Source organism: Dermacentor silvarum, chromosome 5, assembly GCF_013339745.2.
Source record: "Dermacentor silvarum isolate Dsil-2018 chromosome 5, BIME_Dsil_1.4, whole genome shotgun sequence".
In the NCBI taxonomy this organism is placed as follows: Eukaryota; Metazoa; Arthropoda; class Arachnida; order Ixodida; family Ixodidae; genus Dermacentor; species Dermacentor silvarum.
In genome coordinates this window covers 159,649,353-159,669,089 of record NC_051158.1, presented here as the reverse complement: position 1 = coordinate 159,669,089, position 19,737 = coordinate 159,649,353, and the positions used below count along the sequence as shown (strand labels likewise).

At 45.9% G+C, this 19,737-nt stretch overlaps 1 protein-coding gene across 2 annotated transcripts in view; it reads left to right on the top strand.

The window, feature by feature from the left end:
* Positions 1-19,737, top strand: part of LOC119453821 (uncharacterized) — a 95,426-nt gene that overhangs the window by 40,957 nt on the left and 34,732 nt on the right. For both annotated transcript variants that reach the window (XM_037715863.2, XM_049668553.1), the window contains exons 7-11: positions 2,720-2,883; positions 7,042-7,238; positions 12,883-13,037; positions 13,886-14,122; positions 16,574-16,634. In XM_037715863.2, coding sequence (XP_037571791.1) covers positions 2,720-2,883; positions 7,042-7,238; positions 12,883-13,037; positions 13,886-14,122; positions 16,574-16,634 — 814 coding nt within the window. The remainder of the gene's footprint in view (positions 1-2,719; positions 2,884-7,041; positions 7,239-12,882; positions 13,038-13,885; positions 14,123-16,573; positions 16,635-19,737) is intronic.

Sequence of the window (19,737 nt, the reverse complement as noted above, 5' to 3'; positions counted from 1 at the left end):
AGCGATGTACGAGGTTGCAAATTCGTGGCGCTTGAACTGTGGGCATTCTTATTTTGTTTTTCTTTTGGAAGCGTGCAATTTTGCCACCAAAATTCTGTGAACTCGCGATCGAGACTTTATGCGATGCTCATTGCAGATGTCGCTTGCACCATACGCAGTGCAGAAACTGTTGAGAAATAATCAAATAGATGATGTCCCATGGATGTCCCTCTATTGTCTGATGCAGGACGTCTGTATAAAATCCAGTGCAGATGTCCTTAGGAGGTTCGAGATTTTTAAAAAATGAACGTTCAATATAACCGGAACACAACGTACCTGGGTATTCCTGGGGATAATCGCCTCTGGACGTGGATGTTCGGATATAATTCGGATGTCCACTGGATTTTCATGGCCCATTGGGAAGCAGTGGGCATGTGTAGATGGCGAGGCATCATATTCGCTCTCTTTCTGCGTGTTTAGTACTGGAGGCTGCGTGATGTCCAGTTTTGAAGATGCGTTGGAGCGAGAGGCAGACACTGCATTCGCTTTTTGCTGCTGGCTCTTTTCATGATGGCGTCGTCTCAGTACAGCAGACACTATAAGGCATGGGGGTGAAGTTGATGTGAAATGGGCGGAGGCTATGCTTCGTACCGCCTCACAAATTTAACACTGAATTTTTTTCTCATTCAAGTTTTGGTCTTTTCGATGCCCGATAATTATGAAAATTTGCGGCCCTTACAGTGTAAAAAAATTTATCGGTGACTGTGCTAATTTGCATAAAAGGCTGAATTTCAGTAGCCCCTTCAGACATGAATTAAGATCTACTGTCGATACGTGTGAAACGTACATAATTTTATGCCAGGATGTTTGAGACTCAAGTGAAAGCAAATCAAGGTGGTAGAATGACTCTGTGCATTTTATGATGAGTCACCGTAATTACAGAGTAGCTAAATATTTGAATATTGTAAAGTCAGTCGTGCTATGTTTCTTCATAAAAAGGATTGAATCACCCGCTCGAATTACATGCAGAAGTTATTTATTGGCCACAAGCATTTCAAGAAAGAAAGAAATGATTTCGATGTTGGCTACTGACGTGCCCCACGTCAAACGTCACGTAAAACACGGCAGTGCCTTCACCAAAGCAGTACTCTGCAACGATACGTATCACTCAGAATTAAAATGGAAATAATTTAGGTTAGCAGAATGTTAAATTTACCCCAAGCTTAATGTTCGTGCTCTGTTCTTTGCTACCACTGCTAAGAAATGGCAAAAATAGGTTGTGGACAGGGGATTTAACGAAATTTTGGTACTATAATGATGCAAATGGCAAATTTTACCGCCTTAGTTGTATCGAGGTATAACTGTTTAACTGTGACAATTTAATGAAAGTGAAAATGGGCCCATCACGGACTTTGTTGTGGCACCAATTCTAAAGCATTATGTCATTGGACATTGATAGTGAATAAAGAAAATTATTGTGCCTGAAATATTGTTGACCAATATTTGTGATGCAGGTATTCAACTGTACAGTCAGAGGTCAGTGTAACGAACACGAGTATAACGAATTATTCGACATAACAAAGTGCATATAAAATGGCTTGCCAATATCAGCGTGTAACATGTACAGTACATCTGTGGTAGTTTGACTCTGGTTAATTAAATTTTCTGGTTAATTCTGTCCTTGCCAAAAGTCCCGGCCGGCACCCATGCATTTCTATGGGGCAAGCTTTCGTAATTTGGTCATAAAATTGGCCTTGCCACGGATAATTTGTACTTCACCAGTCCCTGTCATGTCAGTCACAGCATAGCTTACAGGGAACAGTAAATGCATTAAGCACATGACCTCTCTCGTCGAAAATGCCTATTTTCGGCCTGCCCTAGGAAGATTTTCAAGCAATAACTGCTGCGTCATGCAAGCCTGTCGTCAACTGACAGCAGAAAGCATATCTCGTGACTCCACCTTGAGCCACAGCATACTGCCAATCACCATCACGTCGCCGCAGTAGCATATAAAAACGATGCACGCAAAATAAAATGGGCTATTTTTCTGCTTGTGTTACCGAGACGTTCACTCGAAACACAACGATAACCATAGCTCACAATCTTTGGTTCTGGTGGTTACCTGATTCTTACACGTCTTTCTTTTTTTGGAGAAAATTATGCCAGAAATCACCGGCACGTCGCAATTAGACACGAAATGAAAATCACCTTCACAACATTTGCATGCTTTGCTGGATGACAAAAGTGTGCTGCAGCAAAGCTGATTTGTAACAGAAAACGTGAGGTGAAGCTGACTCCTAAACCGGCTGCCATTGTGCTACAATTTTTCTTGCTAGGAAATCGGGTGCGTGTTAGTTTCCCACTTTGTTTGGGAGCTTTAATGTAATTTCTATGTTAGTTTACTACTTTGAGCACATAGCAAGTAGGTGCGTTTTGATTCAGGGGCATGTTAGAATCGGGCAAATACTGCCAAATGGATCAGCCTGTTTTGTCGTTTTTTGCTGCATATTGTTTTAATTCAACCTGTCGGATAATTCGGTCTGTTTCGTCGGTTCATTGAGGGTAAAATTAACGGAAGTCGACTGTATATGCTTATAATGACTATCGGATGTAGCAAAGTTATTTTCATGTCGACTCTATTATTAAAGTGTGGTTTGGCTGTATGTTGTAGGTGCAGCACTGCGATACTGAAAGAAGCAAAACTAGTGATTGAGTTGTGCTGATGTACAAATGATCGCAGTGAGGATGCGGAGGGTGGTGATGCGGCCTCGTACAGTCCACCGGGCGACGACTTCCTTGACTTCTACTGCCACTGGCTGGCCCCCGAGGTGCTCACTGGCGGTCGTCCCACCAAAGCGGCTGACCTCTACGAGTTCTGTGTTGTCCTGTGGGAGCTCTTCACCGGTACGCACGCGGGGCTTCCCGTCTTTCTCTGTAGCTGCCTCCACTGCTATACTCTTGTCACACTAACTCTGTGTGGCGGTTTGGAAGCTGCAGTGTTTACCGTGGCAGCTTGAGATGTGCAAGAATGTGTATTTTTGTCATCGGACATTGCCTGTGGTACACACAATTTCTTTTTGCATAAAGGTCGTTTGCAAGCCTCCCAATCCTGAAGTGGTAATCACACGGGGGAGAAATTCCCCACTTCGCATTGAGGAATGCACATTACTTGACGTTAACGTCGCACCTTTTTCGGCCCAAGGCACTGATGCAGACATCGCTGGGGGAACTTGAGACGTTTTGCTGCACCGGTGCACCGGCGAATGAGACAGCGGGCATCTTGCCCACTTGAGTAGCAGCCTATCGCACCGTGCTCACTGGCAGTTTAGAGGCAGCATCAAAATCGCCGTTGCCTTCGTGGTCTTGGTTTCTTCACGGATTGTTTTAAAGTGAAGATTTGTTTGCGGTCACTCCCGGACTTTCCTGCGTGTAGCTGCTGGGTGCTTCCGTCTTGCTGAATAGCTCACACGTTAAAAGACGAATTTAATTGCGTACCCAACGGTGGGATCGAAATATTAACCACCATCACGCGTACACTTCTATCGTGACAGCGCGAACTAGCTCTTTGAGATGATTGCTGCGTGTGTAAGATTGCGTAACGCGGGTGTGCGACAGCACATGTGCGCACGCCAGTTTCCTTAATGCAGGGGTGGAAGTGCTGCGCCATTTGCACCACGCTGCGCCAGCCCGCTTTTCCTGAGCCGTCCTGCTCCAAAATGCATTCAACGTGCCGAAACTGCCCCCAAGCAGTGCCGTCAAATGTGACGCAACAATGAGATGTTCAACGCCAGTCGCTTTGCACAGGGAACAGGAGATACGCATTCGTTCAGCTGTCATCCGTGACGTGGTGCACTTCTAGCGAACTCCCTGCTCTCTCTGTGGCAGCGCTTGTTTGACGGGACCAGCCAGAAATTGCTAGCGAGCGGGAAAGGGCAGGAACATTTATTTTTATGTCTCTGAAGTGTAGTCAGGCTTAGTTATGCAGTGGATCGCTTATGTCTAGTTTCCGCTTAGTTTATCATGTCAGCTGTGACGCTTTAATAATGGGCGCGTAAGTTGTTTTTTTCATTTGGCCTAGATTCCCATTAGGTTTAGAATGAAGGTGCAAAAGGAAACATTTCGCTTGTCTCTAGTCTTCTCTGGGTTGTTGCTCATGTCAGCTGTGGTGTTATATTAACATGAACATTTATCTATCATTTGTCTGTGTCAGGTCTAGCTGTTACAAGCATCGCTTATCTCTAGTTGTTTGCTCTGTGATGGGAACATATTTTGTTTAATTTGTGAAATGTGTTGTCGGTTCAGTATTGAATGTTGAGTAAAAGCTATTTGAATTTTTGCTTTTTATGTTTACTAGAAATAAAAAATTGCAATTAACATTGAGGTTTGACCGTAGAAAGCTGCTCCAAAACTTGCCTTTTGATGCTCCGAAGCTGTTCCAAAACTGCCCTTTTGTTGCTCCAAAGCTGCTCCAAAACAGCATTATTCCTGCTCCCTGAGCTGCTCCTAAAGGCTCAAGCCCACTTCCACCCCTGTTAATGCGAAGATGCAGAAGTGAAATAGGCACGTTTACAGCAGTTGATTAACCACTTAACGAAAGCTTTGTTTCAAATACATTAGAAGATGTTCGTTAGATCTGCATAACTTTTTTAGTGGCAGGAACAGGTTGAAGCTTTGAAGCAACTGTTTTTCATATCACTTGTGGAGGAATTCTCGTGCTTTTGGGGCAGCATACATACGCCCGTGTGCGTGCTCGGTGTTGAGGGTGTGGGTCGTTTTAAAACTGCCAACATTGACCTCTCTCAAATCCAGCAACATAGCTGCACAGTCAGTGTGAGCACGGGAGCAGGGGGAACCAGCGTGATGGCTCATGACGTCATTCTCCCCTTTTTTGTCCAGGGCTCCCCAATGTGGAACCACTTAGAATACTGCTTCATTGAATACTTACCAATGTGCTGACTTTGCAGCTTTGTGCCTCTCGAGGTAAGAAGCTGGACTAGTTGACTTTGGTTGGGGCTGAACATGGTGGAAAAAACTGCCAACCATCCTGTTCTCTGTTCACTCTGGTTCTTTCTGATAGAATGATCTTTTGTTCTCCTGCCTGTCTGTATCGAACATGCTGCTAGAAGTCCCATAATCCTTGAAGACTTCTTCCGTCGATTAGATGAATTATTCTTCACATCTCTTCTGGCGGTGGGGCTGATGGTAGTGAACGGTAAAGGCATCGTAACCACTGGACAGATGAACCTGCAGAGGCTGTCTCCACAACCCTTCCCACCAACAAAGAACTTTCTTGAACAAAAGCAATCTCCTATCTCAGCGTGGAGTTCTGTGGGGCCTGTGCTGCCTGATGGAAGAGTGACATTGTCGTCACCTGGTGTTCTCCCCTCGAACTAGGGAGGTGGATTTCTCCCTCTCGTCTGAGTAGCCTTTTACCATATTTACTTACACAGTAAAAGGTGTGCATCATGTGTTCTTCCCTTTTTGTGCTGCCATCATTTTGCATGCTGATCCAAAGACCTCCATGATTGAAAACTGAAGGGTTTTTTTTTTTACACCTTGCACAGTGGTCATACTGACCCACTTTGTGCCTCGAGCAGTCGGTAGACTATTTTGCATGTTGCCAGGTGGTGTGAAGCACAAGCTAGAAGACCTGGTTCTGAACGCGTGTCACCCCCTCTAGCTTGGCCATGGCTATACATGGCTGAGCACACACATTGCTGTGCGCACTATCTTGGAGTTAATCTGTGGCGGGTGCAAACGCTGGTGCATACCGAGATGGCTGGTGGCTTCATGTGCGCTGTGTTTCTGCACATTCAGTGCACGAGGTCCCGTAATCTCGAGGTTCAAAGTTGCATTGCGGTGAGTGGCAGAGGAAGCCTTCTCTTCCCTCTGCGTGCACTCTTAACCACGCCAGCATTGTGCAGCCAGTGTTCGTGCTCATTGAGTGAGATCTGTTTGTTTGTGTGCTCATGCCACCATGCTTGTTAATTTAATTATTGTATTTACTCGCGTAATGAACCCACCTTTTTTCAGAAAAGCGGATGTAAATGTGTGGGGAAGGTTTGAAAAAAAAAATCTGGAAAGAAAGTTTCGACGTATTTTTTTCCAAGAGTCGACATTTCATATCACTATGGAAATAAATGAAAAAATTGCGATCAAAATGTTACCTTTATAGCAAATACACGTACGTGATGTGAATAAAAAAATGCGCCATTCACAATGTCCTACTGGCCTACTTGTCGATCTTGCTATCTGAACCGCGGAACTATCAAGGTCGCTGGCCACTTTTGGGACATTGTTGGCCCACAGTACATTGTCTTCCGTGCCGTCCAGGCAATTTGAGATGCCCATCTTCTTAAAAATTGCGGATGACCATGTGACATGGAACTGAGCTGTATGCTTCCACAATCCATTTGCAAAGCATGTCGTTGGTCAGCCTCTTTATCTTGCCTGGTTCCCCTCTGCCATCCACTCTGTGTAAAGCCGCCACACATTCTCTTTGAAGGGCTTGTTGATTGACACATCAAGGGGCTGCAGCACTGATGTCATGCCACCCAGTATCACAGCAAGGTCTGTGTGCATGTCCTTCATTTGGCGGCGGACGCCATCCTCGAGATGGTTGTGGGAACTGTCCACAGCGAGCAGTGACGCCAGAAGAAGAGGTTGCTGTCCTTAGACTGTCTTGAGCCAGTCAGCCATCAGTTCCACTCACATCCACCCTTTTGCTTGGGTGCGAATGGGCATCCCAGTGGGAAGAGTGCCCTTTGAGAGCGTCTTCCTTTTGAACACCGTGAACTGTGGCAGCCTCCTGCTATCTGCTGTTATGAAGTAGGGTCGATGGCCATGAAGTATCCTAAGAATGCTAATGCAATAAAATTTGGCAGATAGGTTAGCCCAGCATTTAGGGGGTGGCCGGCACCCTTACACCACCTTTAAACAGAGCGTAGGCATGCATATGAAGGCTCCCTACAGTTGGTGGGGTAGTGATGCCACGTATTGTGTGAGTGATCTCTAAAGCAGACGTGCAGAGTTGACAAATCTTGCAATGGTGCATGCGTGCAGAGGAAGTGCCATGGGGCTCGGCAGAGCGTGCGGCGGTGGAGCGCGCTGTGACGCAGGAACGCCGAGGACTGTCCCACCGGTCGGAGATCCCGCCACCACTGGACACCCTGTTGCACACTGCCCTGGCGCTGGACCCCGCCGAAAGGGGCATCGACCTCGAGGATGTGTACCAAGCACTGGCTGCCGCTGTGCAGGAGGTGGGCATTGTGATGCTTGTGCCTTGCAAAGCTCTGGGTTTCTTATACATGCAGTAGACTGTTGTTGATTCAACTCTGCTTAAGATCCTGATCAAAGGTCCCGGCCAGCCCCCGTGCGTTTCTAAGGGACCAAACATTTATTTGATGCTGAAATAGGCCTTCATCGGATTATTAAAACTTGGCTGGTCAGTATGCAACGCGTCCAACCCCAATGATGACCCCATTGGTGACTACAGTAGCGGCTGTGTACGTCTCGGTGGTGCTTAGGATGCAGTGAATCCATCGAACACATGTCACCCCTCATTGAAAGCACCTATCTTAGGCCCGCCACAAGAAGCGCTAAAGCGAAAAATGATAGCTCACAATGAACTGTTACAGTGCAGTGAAACCCACTTATAACAACATAGAACAATGAGCAGCCAATGCACTGTCAACTTTTGCATGTGCCCTATGGCAAACTAAACTGCTTACCACAATGTCCCCATGCGGTGTTTCGGTTATAAAAAAAAAAATAATCTGACTACTGGGTGTGTGTGTGTGCCAAAAAAAAATGCAAATTAGAAAAAAAAAGTGAGTCATCGCAGCCGTGCACCGTACATGCACGCCTTAATCGCATGGCCAGCCTCTCTACCTTCTCCTTTCCATCCCTTTGACGTCGGCGCAGTCTACTCATGCACCGAACAAGGGGAAGGGAGAGGGGCGTGCGAGGCTGGCGATGTGTAGGGCGACGCAATGAAGGTGTGTAGTGTGGGGTACGAGGGTGCCTATTGGCACATATGGGTGCTCAATAAGCGAGTCTTCAAAATATTTACTTCTTAAGTTGGCACACCCCATTAGCAAATTCTTACGACTCCTGAGTTGTGTTATCTGTGAGAATGGGGATAGACCTAGGCAGAGACACTTGCCTTTCCGAAGTGCCTTACCTTGCCAGTTCTGCCCCATGGCCAAAACTTCGTTTCAGGAGCTCCGCAGAATCACTTTTTGCTGAAGCTCCCAATTTGGGTGTTATAGGTCAGCTTCCTACTATTACTAAATAAACGGTAGGACATACACGCCAGTATATAGGGAGAGCAAAAATGGCGATGTTCTCGAGAAGGGAAAATAAAAAAGCCAACGAGTTCATCAGTACGGCTTCGTTTTACAAAATTCGGCAGAACCCATCTAACAATTACTGTTGACGATAATGCGTTCAGCACTCAATTAATATAGCAACACAACATATTAAAAGCGTAGCTGTTTAAGCCAAGCGTTAGTTCGTAACGTGCGAACTGAAATTGTGGGCCGATCCTGGCGGTAGTGCAGAAAGGGTCCAAGCGCAATGGCACATACCCCTGTGAACTAGCGAAGCTGAGCCTGGCTAAGTCTAGCTAAGCATAGTTGGGACTACTTAACCTTAGTCAGTCATCGATAGCTAATCAATAATCAATGAATAATCAATAAATTCCAGAAAATGTTGGGCATGACTTGGTAGTGCTTAGCCTAGCCCAAAAGCCAGGACTAGCTAGGTGCCCATCAGCTCCGCTGTCTCTTTAGCATTGCACCTCCAGTGCAAGCTAATTTTTTTATGGCCTCTGTCGAAATGAGTTATGCATGAGGCATGGTATTGCAGTGGGACTCTTCTTTCATAGTTCTTTAAAAGAAAACTCGGCACCATCTATCGCCTCCACCGCGAAGCCTGCTCGTGGCCTCCCAAATGCACAGCGCTCTGTTGCGTGAAAATGCTTAGCAACGCGTTAAAGTGTAAACCGGGCTCCGCTCTCGCGCTTCTATCTGGACATGCTTCGCCATCTAGTGGCACTGCCGAGAAGCCCGCACCAAGATGAGAAGCATGGCGCGCCAGTGCGTGTGAACGCTGAGAATTGTTTGCTCGCTTGCCACACACCCAGCGGCACATACCCAGTGCTCCAAGTTGGTGTCAAAGAATTCCGTTGAACAGCAGTACCTATCCAGTCCCGCGTGTACAGTGGCCCATGTCGGCGTAAAAGTGGTTTGTTGAAGAACGGCACATATGTACACATTGCCACATGCTGCAGTCTCTCAAGTTGGTCCGATGGTTACAAGGTGACTCACATTGGCAGGAAAATGGTTAGATACATAAAAACATAGACTCCCGGAAAATTTGTGAAGCACCCCAAGATTGCAAACGCATTTATTAACACTTCGGTTGCTAATACGAATGCTGTCACCATCTCAGTGTGTGGCAGCACGAGAAATGTGCTTTTTGTTGCGTGCCGTGATTCAATGTGCGTTTGGTGCTTCCAGGCAGGTTACAGTGCTCTTACATTTTGCAAACCTTTACCGGGGCACAATGTGCGTGATGTGTCCGTGCTTAGTCAGTGCAAGACTCTGCGCAACGTGAAGTTGCGTAAGAAAGAATGTTGCAGTATTTAGCACGAACTGTCCTTCATTCACTAACATCAGTGTCTTCACCTGATTTCATTTTAAAAGAAAGAAGAAAACTGAATGAGTTGTCAATTGCTAGCTTCTTTCATTGCTAGAGACTTGAAGTAGGGAGTAGTTTTTTATGTACTACAATGTGAATGTTGTGCTCTCTCTGACAAAGAAGAACATACAAAAAGTGCACAAAGGAAAAAGAAAACGTAATCCAGCATGGAACCGCGCGGCATCGCAAAGCCTGCATATATGCTGCATCCTCAAGGCCAATTGTTATACAGTAAAACCTCGATAATTTGAAGGTCGCCGGACCGCGAAAATTCTTCAAATTAAGCGGATTTTCGAATTAACCGAAATGAATAATAAAAAAAGAAAACAAGCAAGAACTTGCCGCAAAAAGAAATCACCTTTATTTTCCATGTCCGAGAAAAATTACTCAATGTAATCACCGATGCGGGATTACTTGGCGCGCTGGTTCGCTGCCCCTAGTGCCATGCTCTCCAGCTGGCTCAAAAAACGTAGCATACAAATATCACCCGCACTGCACTTAACAAAGTTGCGGACGATGTTCACGGAATCGATAACTGTCGCGAAAGCGGGCGTGGTGGTGCTTGACTCCAAAAATTTGGACTTGCTGGATATTCTGGACTTCAAAAATGCACCGTCAGGGTTCCCATTGAGTTCATGCATTTTCGCACCCAATTTTTCGGACGAATTGAGACCCCAAAGTTCGACTTTGCGGACTAAATCGCTCTTTCCGAGCCGCGCTACCCAATCTTGGAGGCCGCCATGTTGGAGTTTGCACTGGCTTGGATTCCAGTGGCTCGCTGTATAGCCTCCAAGATTGGAACGTGCGCTATCAATAGAAAGCTCGCGCAAGCCTCCAGTCTCGGAGGCCATGCCCGCTCTTCCTTGGCTGACAAAACGCTCCAGAGTACTGCTCTTTTTCTTTTTTCTTAGTAATGCGCTCGGCACTATCGTTGTAAGCATTTATTGTGGGATGTTTTTTTATTGCGACAGCAATTATATGGACACTTCAAGCGGATTTTCGCCATCGGCGTCGCCGCCCTGAGGTTCCATACAAAGTCCAAGGGCGATAAAATCATCGCCGCGCGCCCGCCGTATGTGCGAGTGACAGCGCGCCTTCATGGAGAGCGAACGCACGGTGGAGCGTAAACGCAACTTCCTCCCTCGTGCGAAAGGCCGTGGGAGTATGGGAGGGAAGTGGGGGGGGGGCGACTTCTACTCACAACTGCGTACTTAGTGCCGGAGCGGTTTCTCGCGCGCACCGTATCTTGAAAGCGATCTCCAGACGGCTCTGACCTTTTGTATGCGCTGTGCTCTTGCCGCTCAGTTTCCATTGAAGCGATAGACCGCACGAACATTCGCTCGCTGCGGCGGCCGCGCTCGTTCGTGCGCACTGACATCACGCTTGTTAATTCAGTGAGTTGTTTTTTTTTCTCAAGTTTCGGTTGCTATTTTGAACGTGGCGTGTACACTGAGCAGGTGTCTCGGAGACCCATGTCTCAGTGATCGGCGCTACTTCCTGTACCTTCGCGAGAGCTAAGCGGTGCGAAGCTAGTTTCTTGGATCTCCGTGGCGAACTCCGTTGGCGGAGATCGCCAACGCGGTGACGTTCGTGTCGACTGTACACGGAGACAACAACGTCATTGCTGCGCAAATCCAAGCAAGTCGATCCCCTCCAAGCGTAGTATGAGGCAGGGCATCATTAGAGATTTTTTTTAAGCCGCACTAATAACTTTTTTTTTTTCGGCCGAACGAGTTTTCCGAACTATTTTTCAGTTCCCACGAGCTCGGAAAATCGGTTGGCGACTGTACGGAGCACCCTAACCTAACCGCCGCACGTTGCTACTAGCCGGAAACTTCGAATTATCCGAATAGAGTCGCCCGGGCCATTCAAATTATCCGGTAGAACTTGCATTGCGAATGACGGGACCGTTCAAATTCTTCGAATTAACCGAAATTTCGAATTAACCGAGTTCGAATTATCGAGGTTTTACTGTAGCTTCATTCGAATACTATGAGGGACAACATTTCATGCAGTCTTCAAGAAAAAAGACTGATGTAAATGAGACGTGCACACCAACAGCCATCGAATAAGCATGCCTCGTCTAATGCAGCCTGTGAATTCGCTGTCTCGATTAAGACAAAGCAAGTAATTATTTGCACCATCTCGCCATGTCTGGATCCTTTCAAAATGATGTGTGGTGCTGTAGTATTGGCTTCAGCTCTTTCAGCAATCTACTAAATGCATCTGGGACATGCCCCTCCTATTTTTCGTTACTTTTTGTCATTGTGCACCAGATGTGATCGTATTGTATCACATCTGGTGTACATGTATAAAATGAAGTAAACAAGCATTTTGTTACTGAACAGACTCCACGAAACTTTATATTTCACTATTTTTAGAAATTGGGAATATTCGATGTTCAACAGTGATTTTTCTCGAATACAGTAGACTTTCGTTAATTCAACTCTGGTCAATACAATTTTTCGCCTAATTCGAAGCAGATAAAGTCCCGGCAGGCGTCCATACATTTCTATGGGCCCAAGTTTCCGTTATTTCAATCTCATAATAATTGACCTTTGATTAAAAAGTCTTAAAGCTCGATTTCGTTTCTGTTTCTGGTTGCCATCGTAAAACACTACGCAGTAGGAAAATGACAGTGCGTGTCTTGGGTCACTCGTGCCCCACAAGCTCGATGCGTGTCGGCGTCCCGTGCCGCAACGATTCTCTCCGAGTGGGTGCGTTGAAACCTCCCACCCTTAAATTCCTTGCCCGAAGACGCTGCCGATACAGGCCGAATTTGAGGAGCACAAATGTAAGCTTGCGGAAACCGCATAAGTGACAGCGTGCATCTTGGGCAGCTTGGGCCCAACAGCTTGGCATGCATCAGCGTCGTGTGCTTTAATGATTTGCCCAATGCTTCACATTGCATTTATGTCAACTGCAGTTGAGTATTCCATATTTTTTAGTGACTTCTGCTCGTACATTTTGCCAGTTAATACGTTTTTACTCGCATTTTCTTCCAGAACGCGTCAACACGGTTCTACTGTATTTCTGCATGGTGCATAAGTGAGCCTCTATTAGCTGATTATTTATGCCAGCCATATTTTTGTGCTCTTTCTTTGAATATATGCAAAATCTCTTAATTTGCTGCTTGGTTCGTTGAAAGTGTGCGGGTTAATAAAATGTGTGCCGTGGCATGGCATGTGTTCTACCATGCAGGGCCAAGGCAACGTCGGCTTTGCCGTCGGGCGGCTGGAGCAGGCGGGCGACACGGGCCGAATCAAGTCTACGCCTGGCAAGCCACTTCCATCCCGTCAGGCCTCGACCGTCGAGGTGGAGCATGCCACCTTTGTTCACCGGCCAACCGTAATAAGGTGAACGTGCAACTGGGAAAGGAGGCTGGCTGAATGGCTTCGCTTGAATGGGTCGGCGAACAATGACGTGAACAACATAGATGATGAGAATTGCACGGGACAAGCGTTCAGACTGGTTGCTTTGGCACAATACTCCCTTTTTGTCCTTTGCATACGTAGAAAGTCTAGTTACTGAATAAGTGCCAGGGAAGGGAAATTTCAATGAAGATGACAGAGGAGTTTTGAAATTGCAAAATACTCGACCCTAGGAGACTATGCACATGCAGCGCTCGTTCTGCTGTTCATGCTTTCACAGTGCACTGTATTTGTGCTCCTGAGTACTCGTGGCTCACAAACTGCACAATGGAAGCCGCATGCTTGCATTTTTATGCTGACAGCCCTCCTTTACATGGTATTACAATTATTATCACACTCCAGCTTCCTGTGCTGCAAGTGCCTGTTTCACGCACATTGTGGTCAATCATCATGAACTTCCTTTCCATGCTAAGCATTAATTCGTTGAAGGGCAAATGTTCCACAAGATTCTGTGGCCATTGTATGGCTAATTGTGGCAAAGCCTTGGCCAGTGTGCTTTCAAGCACATTTGACCCATCAAAGAATTTTCCAGGGACACCTTTTCCAACCCCACTCTATTTTAACCAAATTTCAGACTTCTCACGGTTAGACCTCGCAATATTTCGCTATATTTATCTTATATCGTCGGGTACAGCTATAGCAGATAGCATTGCAACTTCACAAGCAAAGCGATTCAAAGTACCGTTTAATTATTACTGCAGAAAGCAACTTCACAACATAGTTCAGCACAGCACTATAACACAGTGTGGTAACATTGTGTGCGCGGTTCGCAGGCGTCGTCCTCCATCCATCGCTGCAGATGACGTGTCGGATATTGTGGAGGAGCTGATCTCCCTTGCGGATGAGGATAGGGCGGCCCCCCTGCACCGTACTCCGCCACGGCGGCCCAGTCGGTCACAGCCACCACGGGGAGGCTTTACTGCCACCGCGGCATCAGTTCAGCAGGACTTGCTGGACAGCAAGTTTGACCAGATATCGCTCTCCTCCAGCCTGGACCCAATGGACTTTGCGTGAGAGAGAAAGAGAAAAAGAACCTCGTGCTTGAATCATCCTCTCCAACTTAGAGTTATTTACAGTTGAACCTCGATAAAACTAACGTGGATATAACCGCCTTTGTGGCACTCATATCCTTTTCCGCATAACGCTAGTGTATTGCGGCGAAGCTGCCCTTAAAAAACAGTGTGGCGAAGCTGACTTTAGGAAACCAGCAGCCATTGATTACCCCATACTAGACCTTTGCCCGTTTTTCTTGCAAAAAAATCGGGTGCCTGTTAGATTTCTACTTTGTTAAAGAACTTTAATGTCATTTCTCATTTAGCTTTCTTCTTTGGACACATATAAAGTGGGACTGAATTTGATTTGGGGGAATGTTAGGATCGGGCAAATGTTGCCAAATCAATCACTGGCATATTTGGGCTTCTTTTTTTTCATATTCTTTATTTCAACCTGCCGGATAATTTGAAGAATTTCGTCAGTTCCCCGTCATGTTCGAGTTAATCGATGTTGATGGTATATCACATTTTCCCAGTTCCCTTTGAATTCAGTATATGCAGGCTTGATTGCAGTTAGAAAACGTCTTTGTTGTTCAATAAACCAATGACTGTGGCTGTGCACCACGAAAGAGGTAAAGCGCACATTTAAACTCTTAAATGCTTCCTTGTTTCCTGCATTGGCGAGCACCTGTTATTCAGTGCCTTTATGAATACTCCATGCACGTTCAGTTGCGTAGTAAAAAAAAAAAATAGTATTCAAAACGAGACACAGGCTGTGAAGCAAACCACTTATGCAAAACACATGAATGACCATGTTGGTATATCTAGCCTATATCTCTCATCCTGCATGCTGTTTTTCTTGCAGTGATCACTTCTTGCATTCACTTGTTCTGGAACGAATTTGCATCCGTGACCAAATATTTTGGTCTAATCCGAATATAAAGAATCTGGATAAAGGTAATTATTGTTTATATAAAAAGTGCAGAACTTATTGAGTGATACTGCTACAGTAGAGTCCCATTAATTCGACTCCGGTTAATTCGATGCTGACTGGAGGTCCGGCTGGCGCCCATACATTTCTAAGGTCCCAAACTTCCGTTATTTCGATCTCAAAACTACCTTTCGCCAGATAACTTGACTTGTCAGCTTCGCCTCACTGCAGTCGTGTTATGCGGTGAAGAATATGCAATTTATTAGCATATTTAGAATAGAAAAAGCCATTCTCATCGGACATAGTACATGCTATTTAATTATACCGGAGCGCACATGCCATTTCCGGTCACAGTACGAGCACCTAGATGCCTTATAAGCATACTGCTAGCCATTCACAGCTGTTTCTGACGTTTCTGTGGCGATTTGAGCCTTCATTTCGCCCGCCATGCGTGTCTCGTATATGAGATCGTTAACGGGGCCTAGTACACATTCCTTAATTGTATTAAGAAGTGGCGAAATTAAAAGTGGCTTAATTAAGAAGTGGCGAAAAACTGTCTGTGTTTTGGAAAAGCTAGAAAGCTCTGAGAGTCAAGGAGATGCTTAAAGCCAACAAAAGAGTGGGGATCTGAAACTCTGAAGGCCTGCCAGTAAACTTTCTAGGCGTCTCCGTCCTCGTACTGTGACCAGAGGCGACGCATGTGCGTGTGCAAATTGAGGAACACGTGCTATGTCCCTTAACAATTGCACCTTTTCCCGCTTTTATTTCACCCACAGCTGTATTGCGGCAAAGCTAGCTTTATTCATTGATCCTTCTGTAAATTCGATCCTTCAGGACTGAATTCACGGAAGTCAACTGTAATGCCAAATAAGTCCCTAATAACGAACTGGACACTGGATACATCGAACCCTAGGCATCTGCTGACAACATCATGGAGCCTTTCCATGCCGCGAATGCAGCATTTGTTTATTTTATGCCTTTTTTTCGAGCATTCATGGGCGAATCTGCGGTGTAAGACTTATTGTTGGCCTAGTTGGTACAGGTTCATCACTGTAGAGATGGCACAAAACAAGACTACACATAAGAGCTAGTAGACAACACATGTGACAAGGCACCATTGTTGGTGTGTACTCTTATGTGTAGTGTTTTGTGGCATATTTACCAAGTTGAATGCTCGGACCCTTGCCAGAAGTATATCGGAAGCATATCAACGTGATATGCTGTCAAGTCACCTGCATGTGTGTAACTGTTTGCCCACACGTGCTGGTGCGAGTCAGGTGGACAGACTTGTTAAGCCCATTGTGCAATCAAGAAATAGATTCCTTCCTTGCTTCTTTCCTTGGTGTGTTCCAAATCACAAAAGCTGATTTAAGTTTGTTATGGGTGAATTTGGGTACATAGAATTAGCTGACATATCGAACTAGCTTGAGCCCCTAAGCCTGTTGGTTAAAAGCGGGTTTGACTGTACGATGTGGAATTGCATTGTGATAGTGCCACCGGGTTTTGATGCCTTTGCATTTTTTTTTGGTTCCTCGTAGCACGGACCCGCCCAAGGTGCCCACATTCTCATCAAGGCCTGTGGACAAGCCCTCCTATGAGGTGCGTCTTATTGTTTGCAGCGTCACTGCATCAGAAACTCCACTCTCTCCGTTTCCCTGGATTGTAGTTCATAATGCAGGGTGCAATAGTGGAATTATCTCGACTTTTGTTGCATAAATTTGCAAGTCCCTGCACTCGTGTAATAGCCTAACTGGTAAATACTAACTGTTAACTCATGTAACTGTTGTACTGATAATGAATAAAATGTGAACTGAGGGGCTCGTTTTTTTTGTTAGTCGCAAATAGAGTTAATGGGGCCCTGAACCACCCCTCGAGCTTCGTGAAATAACATAGTCCGCAGGTAGCATACGCTGCTGTGAACATCTCAGCCAAGCTTTGCTGTCGTACGTGGTGCGGGGAGCTCGCAAGCGGGGCCCAAACACTCGTTTCAAAAGACCCCATGATCCTCGCTCTTTTCTATGTGCTTTATTTCATAGTAAAGCACACTCCAATGCATGGCTGCTATTCGTCGCTGCGGTGGGCTACACCGTGGCCGCCGCGAGGTGCCGCCGCGAGTCCAGTGGCTAAGCACACAGCGGCTCGCTGAGGACAACCGCGTTTGGCTTACATTTAGCGCGTCGTAGGCACCAAAATCGGAAGTCCAAAATGAAATTTGAACTGCGCGCCGCAGTGACGTTTCGGAGGCGGAGCGTTGTGACCCCACCCCACTCTGCCGTAGCCTTCGCAGTGCAAGGCATTGAAGAATGAAGGGGGAGCATATTGGAGGCAGTGTTTGATTGCCAATAACTCCACTTCTGCTGAATGCATTGAAGTACCTTTTGCAGCAAAGTATTTTTGAAATAGCCTATTTTCTCTTCAAATGTCTTTCTCCACTTCGATATATAAGCGGTTCAGGGCCCCTTTACCACTTTTGTGACCGCGGGAAAATCAGTAGTTTTCGGGTAGTCTGGTAATTATTTTTTTTCCTGCCACAGGACATGATTCATGTTGAAGTGTATGGTATCAAATTGTACAAGAAATTATCTTTCCAACGGTATTAATTTCAAACAACATATTTAATTAATATAGTATGAAAAACATTATCAAAACAAAAAAATTGCAACAAGACTGAGAAAGATCGATAAAAACAGCAATGCTGCTTTCCAGAAAAAAAATATTTAAAAAAATCGAAATATACATTTTCAACAAAAGGGATATATGAAATCAGCCTGCAAATATAAGCTCTGTATCTACAAAAGTTCTTGAGGCACACGGGTACACGCAGCACTCCAGAGCGCGATTCCAAGGTGCACTCCCGGCCATCTTCATGGACAAAACTCCTCTCTCTGCGTGGCCGCTGGCAAATGATCACGTCCAAACGACGTTTACACCCTGCAGATAAGAACTATGACCTTTAGAACACGCAGGAAATTCTTACGTCGATGTGTGGCAGCGATAACACGGTCCGAGAAGAAAGCAAAACTCAACGGCGGATACCTGTCGATGTTCCGGGGTGGTTTGCCGCACTTTCGTCATCCGTACTGAAGTCCGACGAATCGAAGTAGTCTTTCGAGTCTGTGCTGCTACGATCATCCGCAAATTCGAGCCCAAATGCATCGGAATCCGTTGAAACTCGCCGTTTCCATGGAGCAGACGCGCGCGGCATAGATGCCAAACGACGAGCGCTCGTCACCCCGGCTATACAGGCGCTTTAAAAATCCCCGCGCGGTAGAAAAGACAAACACAAATCAGAAACTGATAAAATAGTCTCTCTTTAACCCACTCGATGGCGCTAGCTGTCCGAAGCGCTCGGAGAAGCGCCAAAATTCGAACTTGTATTATCGAGAAGATACTGTCAACGGGAATAGGCGCGGTCACGAAAGTGTTAATCCTCGATACAATGAAGTTGGTAAAATCGGCAATTTGCTTCGTTATGTCAAACATTATTCTTATATTGAAGTCCAACCTTTTATACAAGGATGTGCAGTTGCCGATGGATTTTTCTTGCACACAAGGGTCCCAACATTTTCCGAATTTGTAGACAACTGGAAAAAGCAAATTTGAATGAGAAATAAAGTTATTTTGTTGAATTTTAGTTGGCGACGAATGATATGAGTTTTCTGCAATTTCGACGATATCCTAATATCGGCAGTACGAAGCAATGCCAATAAACATAAAAGTGACTTGCACCAGCACGTGTGAGTCACGCTTTTGTATCCATTCCGCCCCTGCGGCTGATAGGGCTGATAGTATTGCCCGTAGTGGGACACAATCAAGAAAAGCGCCGGCAGTGGGGAGCAAATGCTTTGTCTGCCTCTCGCTTCAACACGTCTCCGAAACTTGAGATTACACAATCTCCAGTACTAAACAGCGCACATGATGCCACGCCATCTCGGCACGCCCGCTCTTTGCACATGCGGCAGATTACCTCAAAAACTAGGAACGCAAGCTGCATATCCGCTCACAGTGATGCACAGTGATGTGCAGTGCTAGAAAAGGAGACCTGCTCGAGTGCATAATCCATCCCAGCTGTGCATCATTGCATGTAGCTGCATCTGTTATGTAGCCTAGATACCGCAGCTGCTTCGGGGTGCTGTTGCGACGTTCGGATAACTATGTGCTCTGATTATTCGCTGTGGTTCTCCAGGCATGGCGGTGCGAGCCAGCCCAATCACCCGGTGCTAATTGTGGCGCGCTGAAAAGTCTTGAAGACGGTGTGCTGGGACTTATGTAATTGGCGACAACACCCGGGTGCACAGGTTGTCTACTTAGGTGCTCTTTAATGAAAGGCTTCTAACAAGAAAAGTATACAATTATCAGCCCTGCAGCTTTCCAAAGATTGATTCAGTAGTATATGGTACTCATTTATAACATATTTAGCTGAAGTGAAATTTCGTTGCAGTTGGCCTTTAAGCTTTCGAGAAAGAATATCTTTTAAGATATTTTGTTGTGTTACACAGCCAAAATTGGACCATAGTGCACAACAAGCAGCACTCTAGAAGCACTCTGCTTTGCATAGCTGTGTCTGTATACTGTGGGCCATGCATGCAGTCCTATTTGTGGCGTAAATGATGCTCACAGTTCTATGCAGGAGATGCCACAGCGCACTACTTGTGCATGCAGCCATTCTGTTTCACTTCACAAGCACGGGAGGCATTGCAGC